Source organism: Leptodactylus fuscus, chromosome 3 (genome assembly GCF_031893055.1).
Source record: "Leptodactylus fuscus isolate aLepFus1 chromosome 3, aLepFus1.hap2, whole genome shotgun sequence".
Lineage (NCBI taxonomy): Eukaryota > Metazoa > Chordata > Amphibia > Anura > Leptodactylidae > Leptodactylus > Leptodactylus fuscus.
Genome location: NC_134267.1, coordinates 34,192,208 through 34,211,670, shown reverse-complemented (window position 1 = coordinate 34,211,670; position 19,463 = coordinate 34,192,208). Strand labels below are relative to the sequence as shown.

At 40.8% G+C, this 19,463-nt stretch overlaps 1 protein-coding gene across 1 annotated transcript; it reads left to right on the top strand.

Moving 5' to 3' along the window:
* Positions 1–261: 261 nt before the first annotated feature.
* Positions 262–18,930, top strand: BFSP1 (beaded filament structural protein 1). The gene is made up of 8 exons (XM_075267380.1): positions 262–759; positions 5,334–5,394; positions 7,297–7,392; positions 7,839–7,931; positions 8,673–8,780; positions 13,239–13,459; positions 15,546–15,631; positions 17,663–18,930. Exons 1-8 carry the CDS (start codon positions 386–388, stop codon positions 18,634–18,636), a joined length of 2,013 nt encoding a protein of 670 aa, XP_075123481.1. The 5' UTR covers positions 262–385; the 3' UTR covers positions 18,637–18,930.
* The last annotated feature ends 533 nt before the right edge of the window (positions 18,931–19,463 follow it).

Genomic DNA, 19,463 nt, shown 5'->3' with positions numbered 1-19,463 from the left:
ATGCATTGCAATAGATACTATTTTAGGGTAAATCTGTAGCTACAAGTGTGGAAATGCTTTGGTTAAACATTTTAATTGAACCCATAATATACAAACGCATTTCTTTTGTTTGCTCAACCCTATTGTTAGTCTAAGCTTCTGCATAGAGAAAGCACAGGACAGTTGCTATGCCTGGAACAAAATAAATGCTGACAAATAGTGGAAATCCAGAGAACAGTACCCTTGTGGCCCATTGCATTAAACTAAATTTCATTTGGTTACTGCGGCTGGCATTCAGTGCACAGGAGCGCGGGGACACAACACGTATTATTCTTCGCCTAGTAGAACTTTGCTCAGTTTAGTTTGATCTGGGGAGAGGAAGGTTTCATATGAAAGTGATAGCATCATGTATAAGACTACCTTCTCACGAGAAGTTCGTAAGGAGAAGTATGAAAGGTCTGATGGCTTTGATGAACAGAGTCTTGTAGACTTTAGCAGCCTGGGGTTATCACAAGCACAAGGCCTGGAGCACTTGCAGGAGCTGAACGAAAGGTTTGCTAACTACATAAATCGAGCTAGAGTACTAGAACAACGCAATGCCATCTTTAGGAAGCAACTGGAGACCTTCCAAAGGATGGATGAGATCTCTGGTCTGGAAGAAGCTTTTGCAGAACAGATTGAGTTAAATCGGCAGAGGCTCCGTGAGTTGTCTTCTGATCGGTCCAAACTCGAAAGAGAGTGCAAAGATGCTCATAGGATGGTGGATGAATACAAGAACAAGTGAGTACTTACAACCCTTTATGTTACCTTCTAGAACTGGATCTGAGAGATTAAGGTTTATAACAAGTTTACAATTTGACAACCCTTTAGTGTTTTTTTTTTTTTTTAAAGTAGATTGTGAGCCCCACACAATGTACATTTTTCCCTATAAGTATGTCTTTGGAATATGGATGGAAATCCATGCAAACACAGGGAGAACATACAAACTCCTTGCAGATTTTTTTTTTGCCCTTGGCGGGATTTGAACACCAGGACTCCAGTGCTGCAAGGCTACAGTGCTAACCACTGAGCCACCGTGTGGCCCCAACCCTTTAGTATTTTTGCTGCAAATTTTGCAATTCTTTTTGTTTGTGCATAAAGTGCCGACAGTATATCTTCACTAATACCTGTCCTGTCCCCAATGGGTTCACAATTGAACTATCCTATGTGTGAACCTGAATTTCTGAAATATCTGATCTGTAATTTAAAAAAAATTGAAAGTTCAAACTATAGCATTTGTTTTATCAAGAAAACAATGTCTGCCAAAAACGTTTTACTGTAGTTCCACAAAGTGTTATGTGTGTACACAGATGTATAGGATAGATAATTTACACATATAGATATATATATATATATATATATATATATATATATGTATATATATATATATATATATATATATATATATAGCCCCCTCCATTTGGCCACTGCCGGCCCCCCAGATTGGGCTAAAAATTATTTGTAGATACAAATCAAAAATAATGCAACACAATCCAGTATAGGTGAAAAAGCAGAAAAGGTGGGTTTAGTTCCAAAACAACGACTTAGGCCACTAAAACTGGGACCTTCCACAAGATAAGATAAGATAGTCCTTTAATAGTCCCACCATGGGGAAATTCAGTACGTGATCAATCTCTGTAGATAACCAAGTCGTAAAAGTAAATATCCCATATACAGTATATATGTGTTCAATGCTACCGAGCAAGCAAAAAGCTGCAACAGTGCAGGCAAACACAATAATGCTTGAGACTCCCAGGACAAACACGTCCAACACGATCCTAAGTTTTCATCAAGGAACTTAATCAGGGAGTATCTGCAAGTTGTCACAACCCCCTCCCTCGAATCTAATGACTTTTGACAAGGCACAACTGCAGGAATCTGTGTGGGTCTGGTGCAATGTTCAACCATTGTAAGGGGCCATTCACACAGAGCAAAATGGCGTGGATGCTGCGTGTATTATGGCGCTAGACCTCTATGGGGAGGCTTTTGTACCGCGCGGACTCTGGCACTGATCCCGTGTGGGAAAGCACCATAATACGCGCGGTATACGCGCCATTTTGCTCCATGTGAATGGCCCCTAAGAGCGTTGCCACGCATGGTACTGGATGTGGCTATTGGTGCCACCAGTTCTCAGACCAAGGACTTTCAATTAGTAAATGAACAGCCAATTAATTTATTTTTGCTTTATAACATTACAGGGCAAAAATACTCAATGACATACAGCTGAAATTAATCCACTTTTCACTTACTAAGGGGCATTCACACTCTCGCCTGGTGGACGTCCATCATGAATCCACCTTAATAAGAGATTGGGATTGGTTTTGCAAACCCATTTAAAAACCCATTCACTTCAATTGGTTTTTAAAGCAATCCGCAGGTGTCCATTTGTAGCTTCTCCGCTGGGAATCCGCTTTTTTTTGGACGGATACAATGTCCTGCATGTCTGACTTTGGTCTCCGTTCCAGAATTTTCAGATATTTAGTAGAATTAATTTTTCCATCTAAATCGAAACACTAATTTCAGAGTCTGCCGGTTGTTGAATCCCCACCTATCTGATATCGATGATGACCGATCCTAAAGACAGCGAAATAGGAGTAAAAGGAAACAAAGAAGGCGCTGCTATCCACTGGATACTTTATCTAAACACTATATACCGGAGTGGCCAGAAATTTCCTCTCCATTGCTCACATCCAACCATCCAAAAATAGAAGAAAAACTAAAACGCGTTCATCCGTACAGACGTCAGCCCTTTATTGTCATAACATAGAAACCAGCGGGGGGGGGAGGCGCAGTCTGGGCAAGGGTGCACACTTGCTTTGTCTGGCCCCTCTAAAAGATACAGTTCGCAAGATGTTCTTTTCATGAAATCCTTGAGTGTCTTATCACAGGCGTACCATGGTGACGGGCACCACAGAGTTCAGGCTTGGTTTTCACAGACCACAACTATTGATTCCAAGTTTTCTATTCCTATACTAATCTGCTTCCAGCATTGTTGCCGCATGAATTACTTGAAAGGTCAAATCATTTATAAAGCTCTGAAATGGTTCATTTGTGAAGAAATTGTATATTACAAAGCACGTCCATGTCCATAGCAGCGACATTACCAAGGTCTGTTCTCCTGCACCCACCTCTACCCAATGTTACTCCATTTTTGTTTTTAATAATCTTTAAGTTTCCAGAGAGGAGTCCAGCATTCATCCTCAGTGGACACCGGGACAGAGAAACTCAGACTGTCTAAGTTCTAACACTTGGTTCACATCTGTGTTTGGGCTCCTCTTCATTGGGTCCGCTTGGGGACAAACCAGCAGCCCCATAGACTATATTGGGGTACGCTGGGTTTACGCCCGGTTTATGCCATTGCAGGACTTTATACTTGCAGGACTTTTCTCTCTGTATATTTTAAGCAGAAATGGGGATGGAAACCCCAAATGGAATCCAGTCTAACCCCTCGTTCACATCTGCATCGGTAATCCATTCGGGGGAGTCCGCATGGGGATCCCCCCGAGTGGACTACCAAACGCATTTGCAAGCTGTGTGCAGTGAAAGAACACGGATCCCCATAGACTATAAAGGGGTCCGTGTGCTTGCCGCTAGATCTCCGCAGGGAACATGTAGACATTAAAGTACATCACAATCTACTTTCCTGTTCGCATGATTCGAGCAGGCAGTGCACGGCAAGCATACGGACCCCATTATAGTGTATGGGATCCGTGTGCTTTCACTGCACACCGCTTGCAAATCCATTCAGTAGACCATTCGGGGGGGAGTCCCCATGCGAACTCTCCGAACGGATTACCAAACGCAGATGTGAACCAAGGGTGAGCTTACACAATGTCGGATACTGTTTGCACTGTCTAATCTACTTTCATTACTTATTAGTTGGATTAGTTTCTGACATAAATGTGCCAACATTTTGGAACAGTTTTTGGTGCACAGTGTTGCATATTAATCTGCACCCTGTTTTCAACAAGCCCTACTCACCTGTTGTTTGAATTCATGTGGTCTCTTATGATAAAGGGATGTCCAGGATAAAATGATATTTCTAAATCTAATCGACACCCCACCCCCGCGGTACCTTCTAAACTATTTTAAACCACCCAAGGCACATTTTCCACTTTTCTGTTGATGTTCCGTTTCCGGAATGGGGAAAACAGAACGTATGTCACCTATATGTCACCTATGCGGCACCTATGCCCACTCCGGCTTTATTGCGCAGAGGTGGGTGGCTGGCAGACATCAAGAAGAGGAGGTGCTGGCACCCAGAATAAGTGATGTCCCATGCTCAGAAGATCCGGACTGAAAGACAGGTAAGTATGATGGGGTGGGGGTTTTCAGTTAGGAGTGAAGCCCAAAGCATCATGGTGGCTGCAGGAAAACACAGGAAGATGCCCAGTAAACAAATGCAGAAGATGTCAGGAGCTCCAGAGATACACAGAAATCACTCAAAACACTGCTAAAGGTATTTGGGTGCACTTATTAACCAGTTGGAATTTTTTTCCTCCATTCCTGAGCAATCAGTGTTATTTTCATAGTCTAGGGGGTCCATGTGCTTTCATAAGCTCACCGCTTGTCAATGCATTTGGTATTCCATTCGGAGAGTCCCCATGTGGACTCCCCGAACGGAATACCAAATGCAGATGTGAATCAGGACTCTGCCCACTTCACAAGGACATGACGGGCGGTCCTATCAGTGAGTGACAGCCATCTCTGTATGCACAGTCGTAGATAGGAGGCTGTCAGTCACTGATAGGACCACCTCCTAGACTTCTCCATCAGTGATTGACAGCCTCTTCTCTATGACTGTGCATACAGAGATGGCTGTTAATCACTGATAGCCCCGCCTCCTAGACATCTTAATATAGAAAGAGCAGAGAATTCATTGCATAAATGACAAGTTATACAGGATGTTTTCCAGCAAACTTATACATCAATCTACTAAGCTCCTCCTGCTCTATAACATGCTGCCTGCATTTTCCATGGGACAGGTTCCCTTTAAAGATTGGTTCATGCCATAAAACTTCTTCCACATCTAGTATTTCTCCACTTAGGATACTAGATACAAAATGTTGGCTTCCTGCAACTGCCACTAGAGGGAGCTCCTATTATTGAGTTCCAAGTATGGCCCTATGCAGTTGGCTCCCTTTAGTGGCTATTGGAGACAGTCAGCATGCTGTCCTTTATATTTGTGGCTATTTAGAGGACATTTACTGTAACTGAGCTGAGAATATTTCATCAGGACAATAATACCCACTAAGAGAATGTTATGAATATTTGCAATACCTTAATATATTTCTCATTCTTTTGGAAATGTACAGGTACAGAAATGAATGTGATTATCAGCTACACCTTAAAGATAACCTTGAGCGTCTTAACAAGGTAAGTCAGAGGTTACAGAGCACTCGTGTCATTATAGAAGGTTGTGTGTATACATTGATACTGCCACATAGTTGTACTACGGTATACTAAGATGTACTAGCAGCAGATAAAAGAACTGGATCTAGATATACAAAATTGTTCTATTGCTATTGCTTATCATTCACACTGGTATAATGTACTTTCTATTAGGTTCAGAGCTCATTTTAATTGACCTTTCTAAACTAATTGACAAAAAGAAAGAAACACAAAGATAGAAATGTCAGATTGCTGCAACACTGAGCATACAGTGATATCAGCAAGATTTGTAAAGGATTACAATTGTGGTCCAATTATACATTGGAAGGTGTAAAAGTGCTTCCCCCATAGTCATATAAAATTACTCTCACAGGCTACTTTTGGGTAGTGTACTTCCTGGTGAGAGATTGTTGAACACTGAAAATGCCTCTGCAATGAGCTCAAAGACATCGTACCTAGTTGCCAGAGTTTGAGATAAGAAACATCACTGGATATAGAAAAGCAGTTGTAAGCTGTTATAAGGTGTAGGAAGAAGCGGTATATGTAGTGGCGCAACTAGGAATGACTGGGCCCCAAGGCGAACATTTGACATGGGCCCCCCGACTGACCCCTGTCCCCCACACAAATTGCATCCCTGCACACACTATTATACCCCATAGTGGTCCCTACGCACACTATTATGTATCATAGTGGCCCCTGCACACACCATTATACCCCATAGTGGCCCCTGCACACAGTATTATGCCCCATAGTGACCCCTGAACACACTATTATGCCCCATAGTGGCCCCAGTACACAGTATTATGTCACATAGAGGCCCCTGCACACAGTATTATGCCCCATAGCGGCCCCTGCACACACTATTATGCCCCATAGTGGCCCCTGCACACAGTATTATGCCCCATAGCGGCCCTTTCACACAGTATTATGTCCCACTGTGGACCACCCATGAGCAATTATTATACTCTGGGGACTTTTCAGACCCGAAACTCAGAGCAAAAAGTTATAATTTTTACCATTTTATCTTCTTGTGTTGGTTTCTTTGCTTTGTATTGTACATAAATGTGGTCTTAATCATGTCTTAATTCTGACTAGACTTTAGATCACATGAATGAAATGAAAATGTTTCAATTTTATTGAGATTAATTGATTCTTTTTATTAAAAAAGTCCCTCCGACTGCACATTACTTAGGCAGTTTGTTCCATACACATTGGCTCAGATTTATTAATATGCAGACAATGAAACTTAGGTAGTTTGAAAATCCACCAAATTTATCACAGTGACTGATACTGGACGATAAATCTGCCGGATCTGTACACTGTCATTTATCTGGATTACCTTCAGCCAGACTTCGGGACCAAAGCCATGGCATCCGATCCAAGGCAAGGAGAGGGATTACTGAAAAATAATGCAGGGTCCATTTTGTCTGCCCTTATATCAGCACAATGGTCAGGCGATACTAATGTGAATATAGTGTAACATGTTTAGATTTATCAGTCATGTCCTCCCTTTCTCTTCTTCCGCCAATGCTATACAAATTAACCCTTTCCCGACACCTGCGGTACAATTATAGCAGATGTCAGGTCTTTATATATGGCGGCTGCATTACCCCTCTGAGGTCGCTTTCAATAGGATTCCGGCTGTCATGGTAACAGATCGCCCCTCCTAAATCTCCTTCGGGACCCAATGATTTTCCCCAAAATTGTGGTCTTCCCAGTGGCACATGGGCACCACCATTTTGGGGAGAATAACTGCCCCTCCCGAAGGAGATCTAGGAAAGACGATCTGTTACCTGACTGTCTCTATATGTGTATATATAATGTAATATATATATATATATATATATATATATATATATATATATATATATGTTTCTTTCTATCTAGGAAGCTGATGAAGCTTTGCTGAGTAACCTGGAGCTTCAGATCGAATCTCAGTTCCTACAAGATGACATCAATGCAGCAAAGGACCGATATAAGAAGGTATTTTATACTAACAATGTGAATTCACAACAAGGACATGGTCAGGGCGATGGCGGCACATACTGTATTTAAGGTCATGCTTGTGGGTGGGGGATTACAGGAGAAATCAAGGAATGACAAATCCTATGCAACCTAGACCTTCTGTCATAGTAGATATCCACCATGGATATCCAACATGCCCACTGGGAATTCACTATAGTCGTGAGATGGGTGATGGTTCCCCATTCCTGAGATAGGTTTGGGTTCCAGGGTTGGACCTGCATCTATTGGCCACTTATCGCCTCATTACTTAACATAAAAGGATATATGTCTGCATAGTGCTCAATGGGGTGGGGGTGAATTGTATCCATTCCCGCCATCTGTTACCATTTTGTGATATTGTGTTGAATTGGTTCCATGTGAAATTTTATTATACTATTGAACATCAATCTCTTTTTACTCAACAGAATCTCATGGAAATTCAGACTTATGTAAACATATTGCAACAAATTATCCAAACAACTCCTCCTGTGACTGCTATCACTGTTGGCATGTACGAGGTACACGTTTCGTTTCTCATGTAACCTATATACAGTATACTTTGTGTAGTATCCACAGTATGCTGCTGTGAGAAATGCCAAAGAGAATTGGGTCCCTTTTCTTAGAGTCTTATCCGAATACTCAGCACAATGTAATGACATATTCTAGTGATTTGCCATTGCTTTGTTAAGCTTCTTTTATTCGCCACATAATCATACAGGCCATTCCAGGTCAGCAGAGGTCTACTTAACCATGGAGTTACACTTTCCTTTACCTTAGTGAGGCCCTTTGTATCCCATTCGTGTCTGTCCCAACAGAGCTACTGTCTGTATCAAGTTACAACAACCAGCAAGAAGCTCTGGCTGTGGTAACTGCTAGCAGCACAGACAGGAGAGGGAGTGGAAAAGCATCAGCTCTTCAGGACCAGAAAGAGGAAACCATAACTTAGTATGTAGCCATATCCAGATCTGTTTCCATTTATTGTGACAATATGAGCTCTTGGGAACCTTATTTTTCTACATTAGCATGGTTGTGTGAGTACTTTTGTTATATGTATGTTTTTGGTCTGATATTCTAGGAAGATGGAATATAAACAAACACCGGTATTTTATCTTCTTTTATGTACTTCTTGATATGTTTGAGACTCGTTCTGCTTATATTAATTAAATAAATGATAAAGACTCTACAATTCCAAAACCTCAATTCCAAAAAGGAGACATTTGTATAAGGCAATTCCATGTCGTTTCTTCTTTTGGCCTTAGGAAAAATTAATTTCTGAAAGAAGAATTCCCATACTGCAAAGCCAACTTGAAGAATATAAGAGCATCTTGTGTCAGCTGCAGGCGCAGAAGGTTAAGCTGCAGTCGGAGGTAAGATATTCTGTATAGACCTGCGGCGGCATATGAAGAAGTAAGTGTGCCCGCACCATTCCATGGCACCTGTGCAGCAGGCAGGGGTTGGACAGGGCATATCCTCCTGATATACCAAAAATTAGGGTACCCTTTAAATTTCTCAATTTTCTCTATTAGCAAAGCTGCTTTATTTCAGGAACAGCGTCATACCTGTCTGTGGGCTGGGCCTGGTATTGCAGGCACAAGCTGATTGGCACTCCATTCACAGGGAGGGCTTAAGGGGACTTTTAGTGAACCCAACAATCGGACATTTAACCCCTTAAGTGTCCATGACAGGATAACCCCTTTAAGGAGAACTGCAATAATGCAACATCCAGTGGTCAGTGTGAATTACTTTGTAGGCAAGCCTATGACCCGCTCTATTCCACTCATTAAGTTGGAAGATGAGAAGAATGAAAAAAACAGACAACATATCTTTATAAATAATATATACGTAATCCTGCAACTCTTTGTTTCCCACAGTTGTGGATGAGATTAACCAGAATTTCATTCACTTTGCCAGCACTGTAACATGCAGCGTTTCTCACCGCTGTGTTTCCACAATGTGGGGGCTTAGCTTTAATCATAAGTGGTAGCAATGCTAGAAAATGAAGTGTTGGCATTGCAACCTAGGAACACTACAGAAAAATCCACAAAATCCAATCAGTGATTTATTATTGATGCACTGCTCCCACCTAGTGGTAGATTTACAGTAGTACAATATGACACAGACTATGTCCAAATTGATGTTGTTATTATTATGCCCAACCATCGTAAGGATCAAGAAAAGAATAAAATGATTACGAATGTTGCAAAAGGTGACATAACAAAGATAATGCTAGTGAATTGCTCTGATACACTGAGTCCCAGCATCCTGCCTTACAATAATATAGTACTTTATCAGATGATAATAATAAATACCTGTTAGTATTCTAACAAAATAGATGTGAAGATATTGGAGTATGGCTGTAATGTTCTCTTATAATCCCTCCCATAGTCATCTATAATAGATCAATAGCATGACATCAAATGGTGATCTCAGGGTGGCTGCATGTGCATTCATATAGAGCAGGGGTCAGCAACTTTTTTTGTATTGTTCTGTAATTTTTTCAAAAAAGTCCAGATTAGGTAGTCAGTTTAACATTGCACCATAACTGTAACCAATTTACTGAATGATGAAACTCCCATTTCAATGTTACCATCGTCCATGACTTTGTTTGTGCAAAGATGACTCTCCAGTGGTGGACACAATTGTTGGCTGAACACAGGACTCAGAGTGTTCTGCACTTAGCCAGCAGTGTGTATAACACTGTCAGGGCTCCAAGGAACCTATCTATAAAACATATTGTAGAATACTGTCAGGGCTCCTAGGAACCTATCTATAAAACATAGTGTATAACACTGTCAGGGCTCCAAGGAACCTATCTATAAAACATATTGTAGAATACTGTCAGGGCTCCTAGGAACCTATCTATAAAACATAGTGTAGAACACTGTCAGGGAACCTAGGAACCTATCTATAAAACATAGTGTATAACACTGTCAAGGCTCCAAGGAACCTATCTATAAAACAAAGTGTAGAACACTGTCGGGACTCCTAGGAACCTATCTATAAAACATAGTGTAGAAAAATGTCAGGGCTCCTAGGAACCTATCTATAAAACATAGTGTACAACACTGTCAGGACTCCTAGGAACCTATCTATAAAACAAAGTGTAGAACACTGTCAGGACTCCTAGGAACCTATCTATAAAACATAGTGTAGAAAACTGTCAGGGCTCCTAGGAACCTATCTATAAAACATAGTGTAGAATACTATCAGGACTCCTAGGAACCTATCTATAAAACATAGTGTAGAACACTGTCAGGACTACTAGGAACCTATCTATAAAACATAGTGTATAACACTGTCACGGCTCCTAGGAACCTATCTATAAAACATAGTGTATAACACTGTCAGGACTCCTAGGAACCTATCTATAAAACATAGTGTATAACACTGTCAGGACTCCTAGGAACCTATCTATAAAACATAGTGTATAACACTGTCAGGACTCCTAGGAACCTATCTATAAAACATAGTGTATAACACTGTCATGGCTCCTAGGAACCTATCTATAAAACATAGTGTAGAATACTGTCAGGACTCCTAGGAACCTATCTATAAAACATAGTGTAGAACACTGTCAGGACTACTAGGAACCTATCTATAAAACATAGTGTAGAACACTGTCAGGGCTCCTAGGAACCTATCTATAAAACATAGTGTAGAACACTGTCAGGGCTCCTAGGAACCTATCTATAAAACATAGTGTATAACACTGTCACGGCTCCTAGGAACCTATCTATAAAACATAGTGTAGAATACTGTCAGGACTCCTAGGAACCTATCTATAAAACATAGTGTAGAACACTGTTAGGACTACTAGGAACCTATCTATAAAACATAGTGTAGAACACTGTCAGGACTCCTAGGAACCTATCTATAAAACATAGTGTATAACACTGTCACGGCTCCTAGGAACCTATCTATAAAACATAGTGTATAACACTGTCACGGCTCCTAGGAACCTATCTATAAAACATAGTGTAGAATACTGTCAGAACTCCTAGGAACCTATCTATAAAACATAGTGTAGAACACTGTCAGGACTACTAGGAACCTATCTATAAAACATAGTGTAGAACACTGTCAGGGCTCCTAGGAACCTATCTATAAAACATAGTGTAGAATACTGTCAGGACTCCTAGGAACCTATCTATAATACATAGTGTAGAACACTGTCAGGACTACTAGGAACCTATCTATAAAACATAGTGTAGAACACTGTCACGGCTCCTAGGAACCTATCTATAAAACATAGTGTATAACACTGTCACGGCTCCTAGGAACCTATCTATAAAACATAGTGTAGAATACTGTCAGGACTCCTAGGAACCTATCTATAAAACATAGTGTAGAACACTGTCAGGACTACTAGGAACCTATCTATAAAACATAGTGTAGAACACTGTCAGGGCTCCTAGGAACCTATCTATAAAACATAGTGTAGAATACTGTCAGGACTCCTAGGAACCTATCTATAATACATAGTGTAGAACACTGTCAGGACTACTAGGAACCTATCTATAAAACATAGTGTAGAACACTGTCAGGACTACTAGGAACCTATCTATAAAACATAGTGTATGACACTGTCAAGGCCCCTAGGAACCTATCTATAAAACATAGTGTAGAATACTGTCAGGACTCCTAGGAACCTATCTATAATACATAGTGTAGAACACTGTCAGGACTACTAGGAACCTATCTATAAAACATAGTGTATGACACTGTCAGGGCCCCTAGGAACCTATCTATAATACATAGTGTAGAACACTGTCAGGACTACTAGGAACCTATCTATAAAACATAGTGTATAATACTGTCAGGGCTCCTAGGAACCTATCTATAAAACATAGTGTATAATACTGTCAGGGCTCCTAGGAACCTATCTATAATACATAGTGTAGAACACTGTCAGGACTACTAGGAACCTATCTATAAAACATAGTGTATGACACTGTCAGGGCCCCTAGGAACCTATCTATAATACATAGTGTAGAACACTGTCAGGACTACTAGGAACCTATCTATAAAACATAGTGTATGACACTGTCAGGGCCCCTAGGAACCTATCTATAAAACATAGTGTAGAATACTGTCAGGACTCCTAGGAACCTATCTATAATACATAGTGTAGAACACTGTCAGGACTACTAGGAACCTATCTATAAAACATAGTGTATGACACTGTCAGGGCCCCTAGGAACCTATCTATAATACATAGTGTAGCACACTGTCAGGACTACTAGGAACCTATCTATAAAACATAGTGTATGACACTGTCAGGGCTCCTAGGAACCTATCTATAAAACATAGTGTATAATACTGTCAGGGCTCCTAGGAACCTATCTATCCCATTTCTAGCTCTCTAAAGCAAACACAGCAAAGTTATATCAAACTGAAAGTGACATTATTATACTCTGGGATCTCTTCAGACCCCAGAGTATAATAGGTGGAGACCCAAAAGAGAAATAACAGAACGTTAGTGTTTATATATATATATATATATATATATATATATATATATATATATATATATATATATATAATATTTTATAATGCAGTAGCAATATTTGTTCATTGGAAATGAATCAAATAATTTGGAATATTCTTTTAGAATCTGATTTCTTCCAAATCAATCTATCTTGTGACCATCGTCTCTCTCTAGTGGCCATGTTATGCAAATGAATAGGGGCTTACGGTTTGAAGGGCACCAGGTATTTGAACCAATATGTATTTATTGAAATTTTTTTATTGCGAACCGGTATTTCATATTAATTCACGAGAAGATGAATTATCACTGGTCAGAAATTGTTTCCTTATTTTTCTAGACTTCCATGCTAGAACAAGCCATTAAAAACACCCAGGAAAGCTATGACGATGAGATTCAGCTGTACAATGAACAGATAGAAGTGCTTAGGAAGGGAATTGAAGAAGCTGAAAGGAATCTGGAGAAGTATACAAATGACTGCCGTCAGCTGGTAATATATCAGCAATCCCTGGAAAATGAACTGGAGAGATACAAGCGGATTATTGAGAACGAAGACAACAGGTAAATCTACATAGCTGGCATTATATATTAAACATGCAGGTTTATATCTGATGATATAGTGAAAAAAACAAGACACACACAAGACACAACACTGAATACTGTTTTTGTAAAGGACGACACACAGCAATATTAATTTCACTGTCGGTAAATGGGGGCTGTTCACATGACCGTTACCATAGACTGTCAAAATATAGATCATGTCCTATTTTCGGCTATTTTCACCTCTCTAGCTTACTGCCACCCATCAGCATAATCTGTAGAAATCACAGTCTTAACAGGCCTAGGATGCACTGGCATGAATCTGCTGAGGGACTCTGGCGCATGCGCTCTGTGTGCCGAGGTCAGTTCACCTTGCTTCATAGGTCATATGCCTGATGTGCAGAGCAATGCCAGTCACTTTCCAGTTCTGTTCTGATTTTACTGGAAAGTGAGCCCTCCCCCTTGTAGAAAAAAAAAAATAAATATATATATATATATATATATATATATATATATATATATATATATATTGAGCACATAAAACTAATTTTCTCTCCTATTTTTCCTCACTAGATCAGAAATTATAGCACAAAAAAATCCACACCAAAATGGCACATGTAAATACAGCCTTAGGCTAAATGCATGTAACGAAGTTTGAGATCTGGATCAGATGAATCCAAAATATAATGCTAGTGCAAAGTCATTTGAGGTTCAGCATCGTATCATGGGTGTCATACACATTTATATTTTATGCGGTTTATATAGAAAAATCATATCATGCTCCATATCATTCCATATATCAAACAGGTCTCTCTACTAGATGCAATGGGGGAATTTATCCAAGTTCTATGCCAAAAAGCTGGTGTGAAAAGTGGCACATTTTTAGGCTCGTTGTTACTAAGGGCGGGTTCACATCTGCGCCCAGTCTCCGGTTTAGCCAGTCCAGACGGTTTCCATCTTCTGCCCTGCTAAACTGGACAAGAGACGGAAACCCGGCGGTCAGCCTTCAAACCCATTCACTTAATTGGGTTTGTAGAGGTGACCGCCTGTGAGCATCTTCTGCCTGTCCGCGGGGAAACCATTTTATTTTAGCCGGACACAAAGTCGGACATGCAGGACTTTGTGTCCAGTTAAAAAAAACGGTTTCCCCGTGGGCAGGCAGAAGACGCGCACAGGCAGTCACCTCTGCAAACCCATTTAAGTGAATGGGTTTGAAAGCTGACCACCAGGTACAGTTACGCAGGGCAGAAGATGGAAACTGTCCGGATTGGCTAAACCGGAGATCGGGCACATATGTGAACCCTTATACTAAAAAATGCACCACTTTTGTTTTTCTGCTGCCCTCATGACTTTTTAAAAAATTGGTTGAGCAAGGCATGAGCAAAGTTGGGTTGGGTCAGGAATGATTCAGCCTGACAGATTTACTATAAGGGCCCCTTCACACGGAGGATACGCTGGCTGATTCTGAACGTGTAAACGTTCCAAATCAGCATCGTTTAGAACATATCCCATTGCTTTCTATGGGAGCCGGCATACGTGCGCTTCCCATAGAAATGAATGGAAAGAAGCAGCCCATTCATTTCTATGGGGAGCGCACGTATGCCAGCTCCCATAGAAAGCAATGGGATCTGTTTTAAATGCCGCTGATTCGGAACGTTTACACGGTCAGAATCAACCAGCGTATCCTCCATGGAAAAGGGCCCAAACATGCAACAAAGCTGCTGTGAGAGATCCCTGAAATCTTTGGCAGTGTTTAGCTGGACTAAATTTCATGTAATATGCCAGACCCCTACTAATAATGTTGTAAATTTTTTGCGCCAGCAAGTAAGATTTAATGTAAGTTTTTGTGCCACTAGCGAAAACCCCAATCCATGAAATGTAACCTCATATAGAACCAAGCAGCCTTCGGTGCGATGTATAGTATGTAAATCCCTCGTGTTCATGAGGTCTAAGGTATTTGTATGATAATAAGACATTTGTGTTACTACCATCAGATATTGGTGAACATGCCAGGGAGTACATTGGGTACTATTTACACGTTTGGTAGTTGATTCGCTTGACAATCTTTCATATTAATTATATAAACGGAATATTTCTCTTCTCCTAGACTGAATTCTGCAATAGTCGGAACCCCTATCACACTCTTCATGCAAAGTTTCAAAACCTCTCAGATATCACCCACAAGAAGCAAAGGTAATGTGATATGAAAAATAATGCGAATTACAAGCCCTCTGGCATCAAACATTAAGGTGTACTCTACTGCACAACTACAGTATATATACTTCTATGTGTTGTGGGGTTGCTGCGATTTCATGAGATGTCTCAGATTTCTTGTTCATATCAGGATATTTCATGACTATCCTTGATGTACGATGTTCTTCAATGTTCTTCCATTTTTATGAACCATTATTTAGGAGTGAAAGAGTCAAAGGGGATAGTCCTTCTCTGAAATAGAATAATGACTGGAGCTTCAATGGGGTCATGGATCACCCATTCATTGGTGCTCTGTAGAACATCTAGATCGGTGTCCCTCAACCATTATCTCTCCTACTATTGGCAGCTGTAGATACTATTGTGAACAGGAAGCATCAAGGATGTGATGGCATTATGAGAAGGGTCAAAACCATAACCATAACAGATGATACTAACATAAAATCTGTTTATTCATTAGGATTGATCATGAATATGGGGTCAACAGCTGGCCTCAGATCCGCTGTTAGGGGGTACAGCTGGTCCCTGTACAATATGCAGCATAGAGCCAGAATCAGCTACCATTGACTTCAATGAGAAATGAGCTACAATACCAGCTATGGACCATTATACAAGACACACAGCCAACTGCTTCCAGCTCAGTGCTAGGGACAGGACATCCCCCCAAACAGTTATGCCCCCCACTGATAAGATATTTATGGCCTATTCAAGGCCTTTAATTCTTTTTAAGTTTTACTAAGCATTGTGGCTTTTTACTGCTTTTTATACTGTCTTTCAAAGTGGTTCACGATCTACCAAAGGTTGCAGCCCTTTGATCTAAAGGTATTTGCTAAATCATGAATTCTAAGAGGGATGAACAGGAACAGAATATGTATAGAATTTCTGTAAGATTATCCATTTACTTAAATAAGTTGATTACCTGCAATTCATTTTCCTTAGATCTTACTGTTTAGCTATGTTTAAGGTAACTCTGTATGAGATGAGCAGAGTCTTGATCTATGACTACAACTAGGGTTGAGCAATCGGGGTCAGAAAACATCGGATCCCGATCGGCTATCGAGTAAATTTCACGATCGTGACTCAGATCGCCCCTAAAAAAAGATCGGGAATGGAATGCAGATCCTGATTGCTCAACCCTAATTACCTGCACAGAACCGCTGACGCTCTCCGGAGCTCCAGGCTGTTGTTCTCTGTCCTCTCCTCTCTCATTCACATGCCGGCAGAGCGTGAGTGATTCACTAGGGAGGCGGGTGCGTGTACGGTGCTCTGCTGGAATCTCAATGAGAGAGGAGAGAAATGGACAGAGAACAACGGCCCGGAGCTCCGGGGGGCGGTGTACACATCGGGAGGGGAGGTGGCAGCGGTTCTGTGTGGGTAACCGGACAGCAGGGGGACTAAGTAGCCGGCGGATTTCTTAATCACTACACAGCTTGAAGTACAAAAATTGAAGCCTTCAATTTTTGGACTCCACACTGTGTAATGATTTGGGTCATTTTTAAATTCTGATTTTCGATCATTAAAAAATCCCATTGACTTGCATTAGGATCAGAATTGGGATCGGGATCGGGTTTGGATGGAAAATGATCGGAAATCGGATTTTAAAAACGATCCTGAAATCTCAAGATCGGCTCAACCCTAACTACAACTTAACTACAGTGCCTGGAGGGAGTTTGCGGTAGTCAGAAACTCAACTCCTGCCTCACCATTCCCTGTCGTTCCACCAGCGGCACAAGGCTCGTATTGTGCCGCTGTTGGGACTAAAGGAAAACAGATTATCTACATAATCATCCATTCCCTGTTGTCCCACCAGCGGCACAATACGAGCCTTGTGCCGCTGTTGGGACTAAGGGAAAACAGATTATCTACATTATCATCCATTGGTTCAAGCTGCTTTCTCCTTCCTCCTGCAGTTCTGCCTCCTTAAATTGGCCGCAACATATTCACTAGGAAATCAATGTACGGAAAGCAGATTTATATTAGATAACAACATACTGTACTTATTGCTCATTTCAGATATCACTCTAGCTATACAAGATATTGCAACAGCAAAACCAAGGCAAAAGGGTGTGCCAAGAAAGACCTCAAGGAGAAAAGAACTATCGATGGATAAAAGTGATGTTAGCAACGAAGACAAAGCTGTGGAGATAAAACAAGATAGCTCAGAATGGAGACAAATCGAATCAAAGAATAGTAGTGCTGGCAGTGGTTTACCCGAGAAAGACTTTGAAATGTTAGAACATGACTTTTCTCCAGAGGATGTACCAGATGGAGCCCAGATAAGTAAAGCGTTTGATAAATTATGTAATATGGTACGAGATCGATTTAGAGGATACAAGAAGCCAGAGCCTTCTCCAGATTTCTTCACCAAGGGTCGTTACGTTCTTGTAACTGGTGAATCAAGTTACGTAGACCCGTTCTTCTGTTCCTCCACTCCACAAGCTGGAGGTAGGATAACTGTAAGCATCATTCATGACACAGCACCAGGTGATGATGTTGTTCTACCAATTCCTGAATTACCTGAGCCTTCCGAGCCATCAGAGAGTGAAGATGATGATGCTTCCTCAGATGGGACAAAAGAAGATGAACGAGAAATCGATGATAAACCTAAAGATGAAGATGAAGAGGGAAAGAAAAGAAATGATAAAGAACCAGAGCCTAAAGATGAGGCCAAAAAGCCACCAGATGTAACTAGACCCGATGATACAGAACATGGATCTAAAAATTCTGGAAGTTCTAGGAGTTCTGGAAGTTCTGGAAGTTCAAATTCAGACACAGGTAATTCTGAGCGATTGAGCAAATTTCGAAATAATGACAAAGAAGACCAGCGCCTAAGGCCCTTCAGAGGGAAAGATTTCCCGACCTCTATGAGCTATGAAAAGGTGGAAGTGGTCGAATCGATCGAGAAGATTACAGATAATAAAACAAAAAGTTATGAAGAAAAAGCAATGATCGTGGAAACCATGATTGAAAAAACAAGAAAAAAATAATATAATGCCATTGACTCAATTGGAGAAAATATTTTATTTTATTGATTTTTAGCTGTAGGACATATTTACTAATTATATTCATTTTTAATGATTTTGACCTATATTCTCTTTTGGTTCTAATAAGCAAAAATAGTAGCAACTGTATACTGTAATTCAGAATCTTTATTTACAGACAGTTGGTGAAAAGGCCAATCTCTCTACATTCTGTCCATGATATTTCATTGCTCTGTGATTTTTAGCTTGCTCCATCTGGCTAATCTGCTTCGAAATAAAGACTTGGCTTCTGAAGCATCATTTACAAATGTGCCGGTAATGTTATTCCATGTATTCCTTCCTTCTTATCATAGTACCGAACCACATCTGTTCTTCTAAAGCAGGTCGTCTCAATCTGTGCGGTGGGTCATAATCGTGTGGGTCGCAACACTTGGGGAGGTGCAGATGACAGATACATCATAAACTGCACAGGTCTTTCTGAAAAGGCAGCAATGTCTGGATAAGCAACAACATTGACTCTGTGTGTAATCTGAAAGGGATCCTATCATAGAAACCCTTTTTTTTTATGAGTAACACGTCGGAATAGCCTTCAGAAAGGCTATTCTTCTCCTACCTTTCGTTGTCTTCTCCGCACCACTGTTCCGTAGGAATCCCGGTTTGTGACGGTATGCAAATGAGTTCTCTCACAGCACTGGGGGCGGGCCACAGCACTCAAACAGCACTGGGGACGTCTCCAATGCTGCGAGAGAACTCTCGCCAGTGCCGCCTCCATCTTCTTCAGCAGCATCCTCTTCATCCTCTTCTTCCGGCGCAGGTTTCCGACTTCTAGGCCT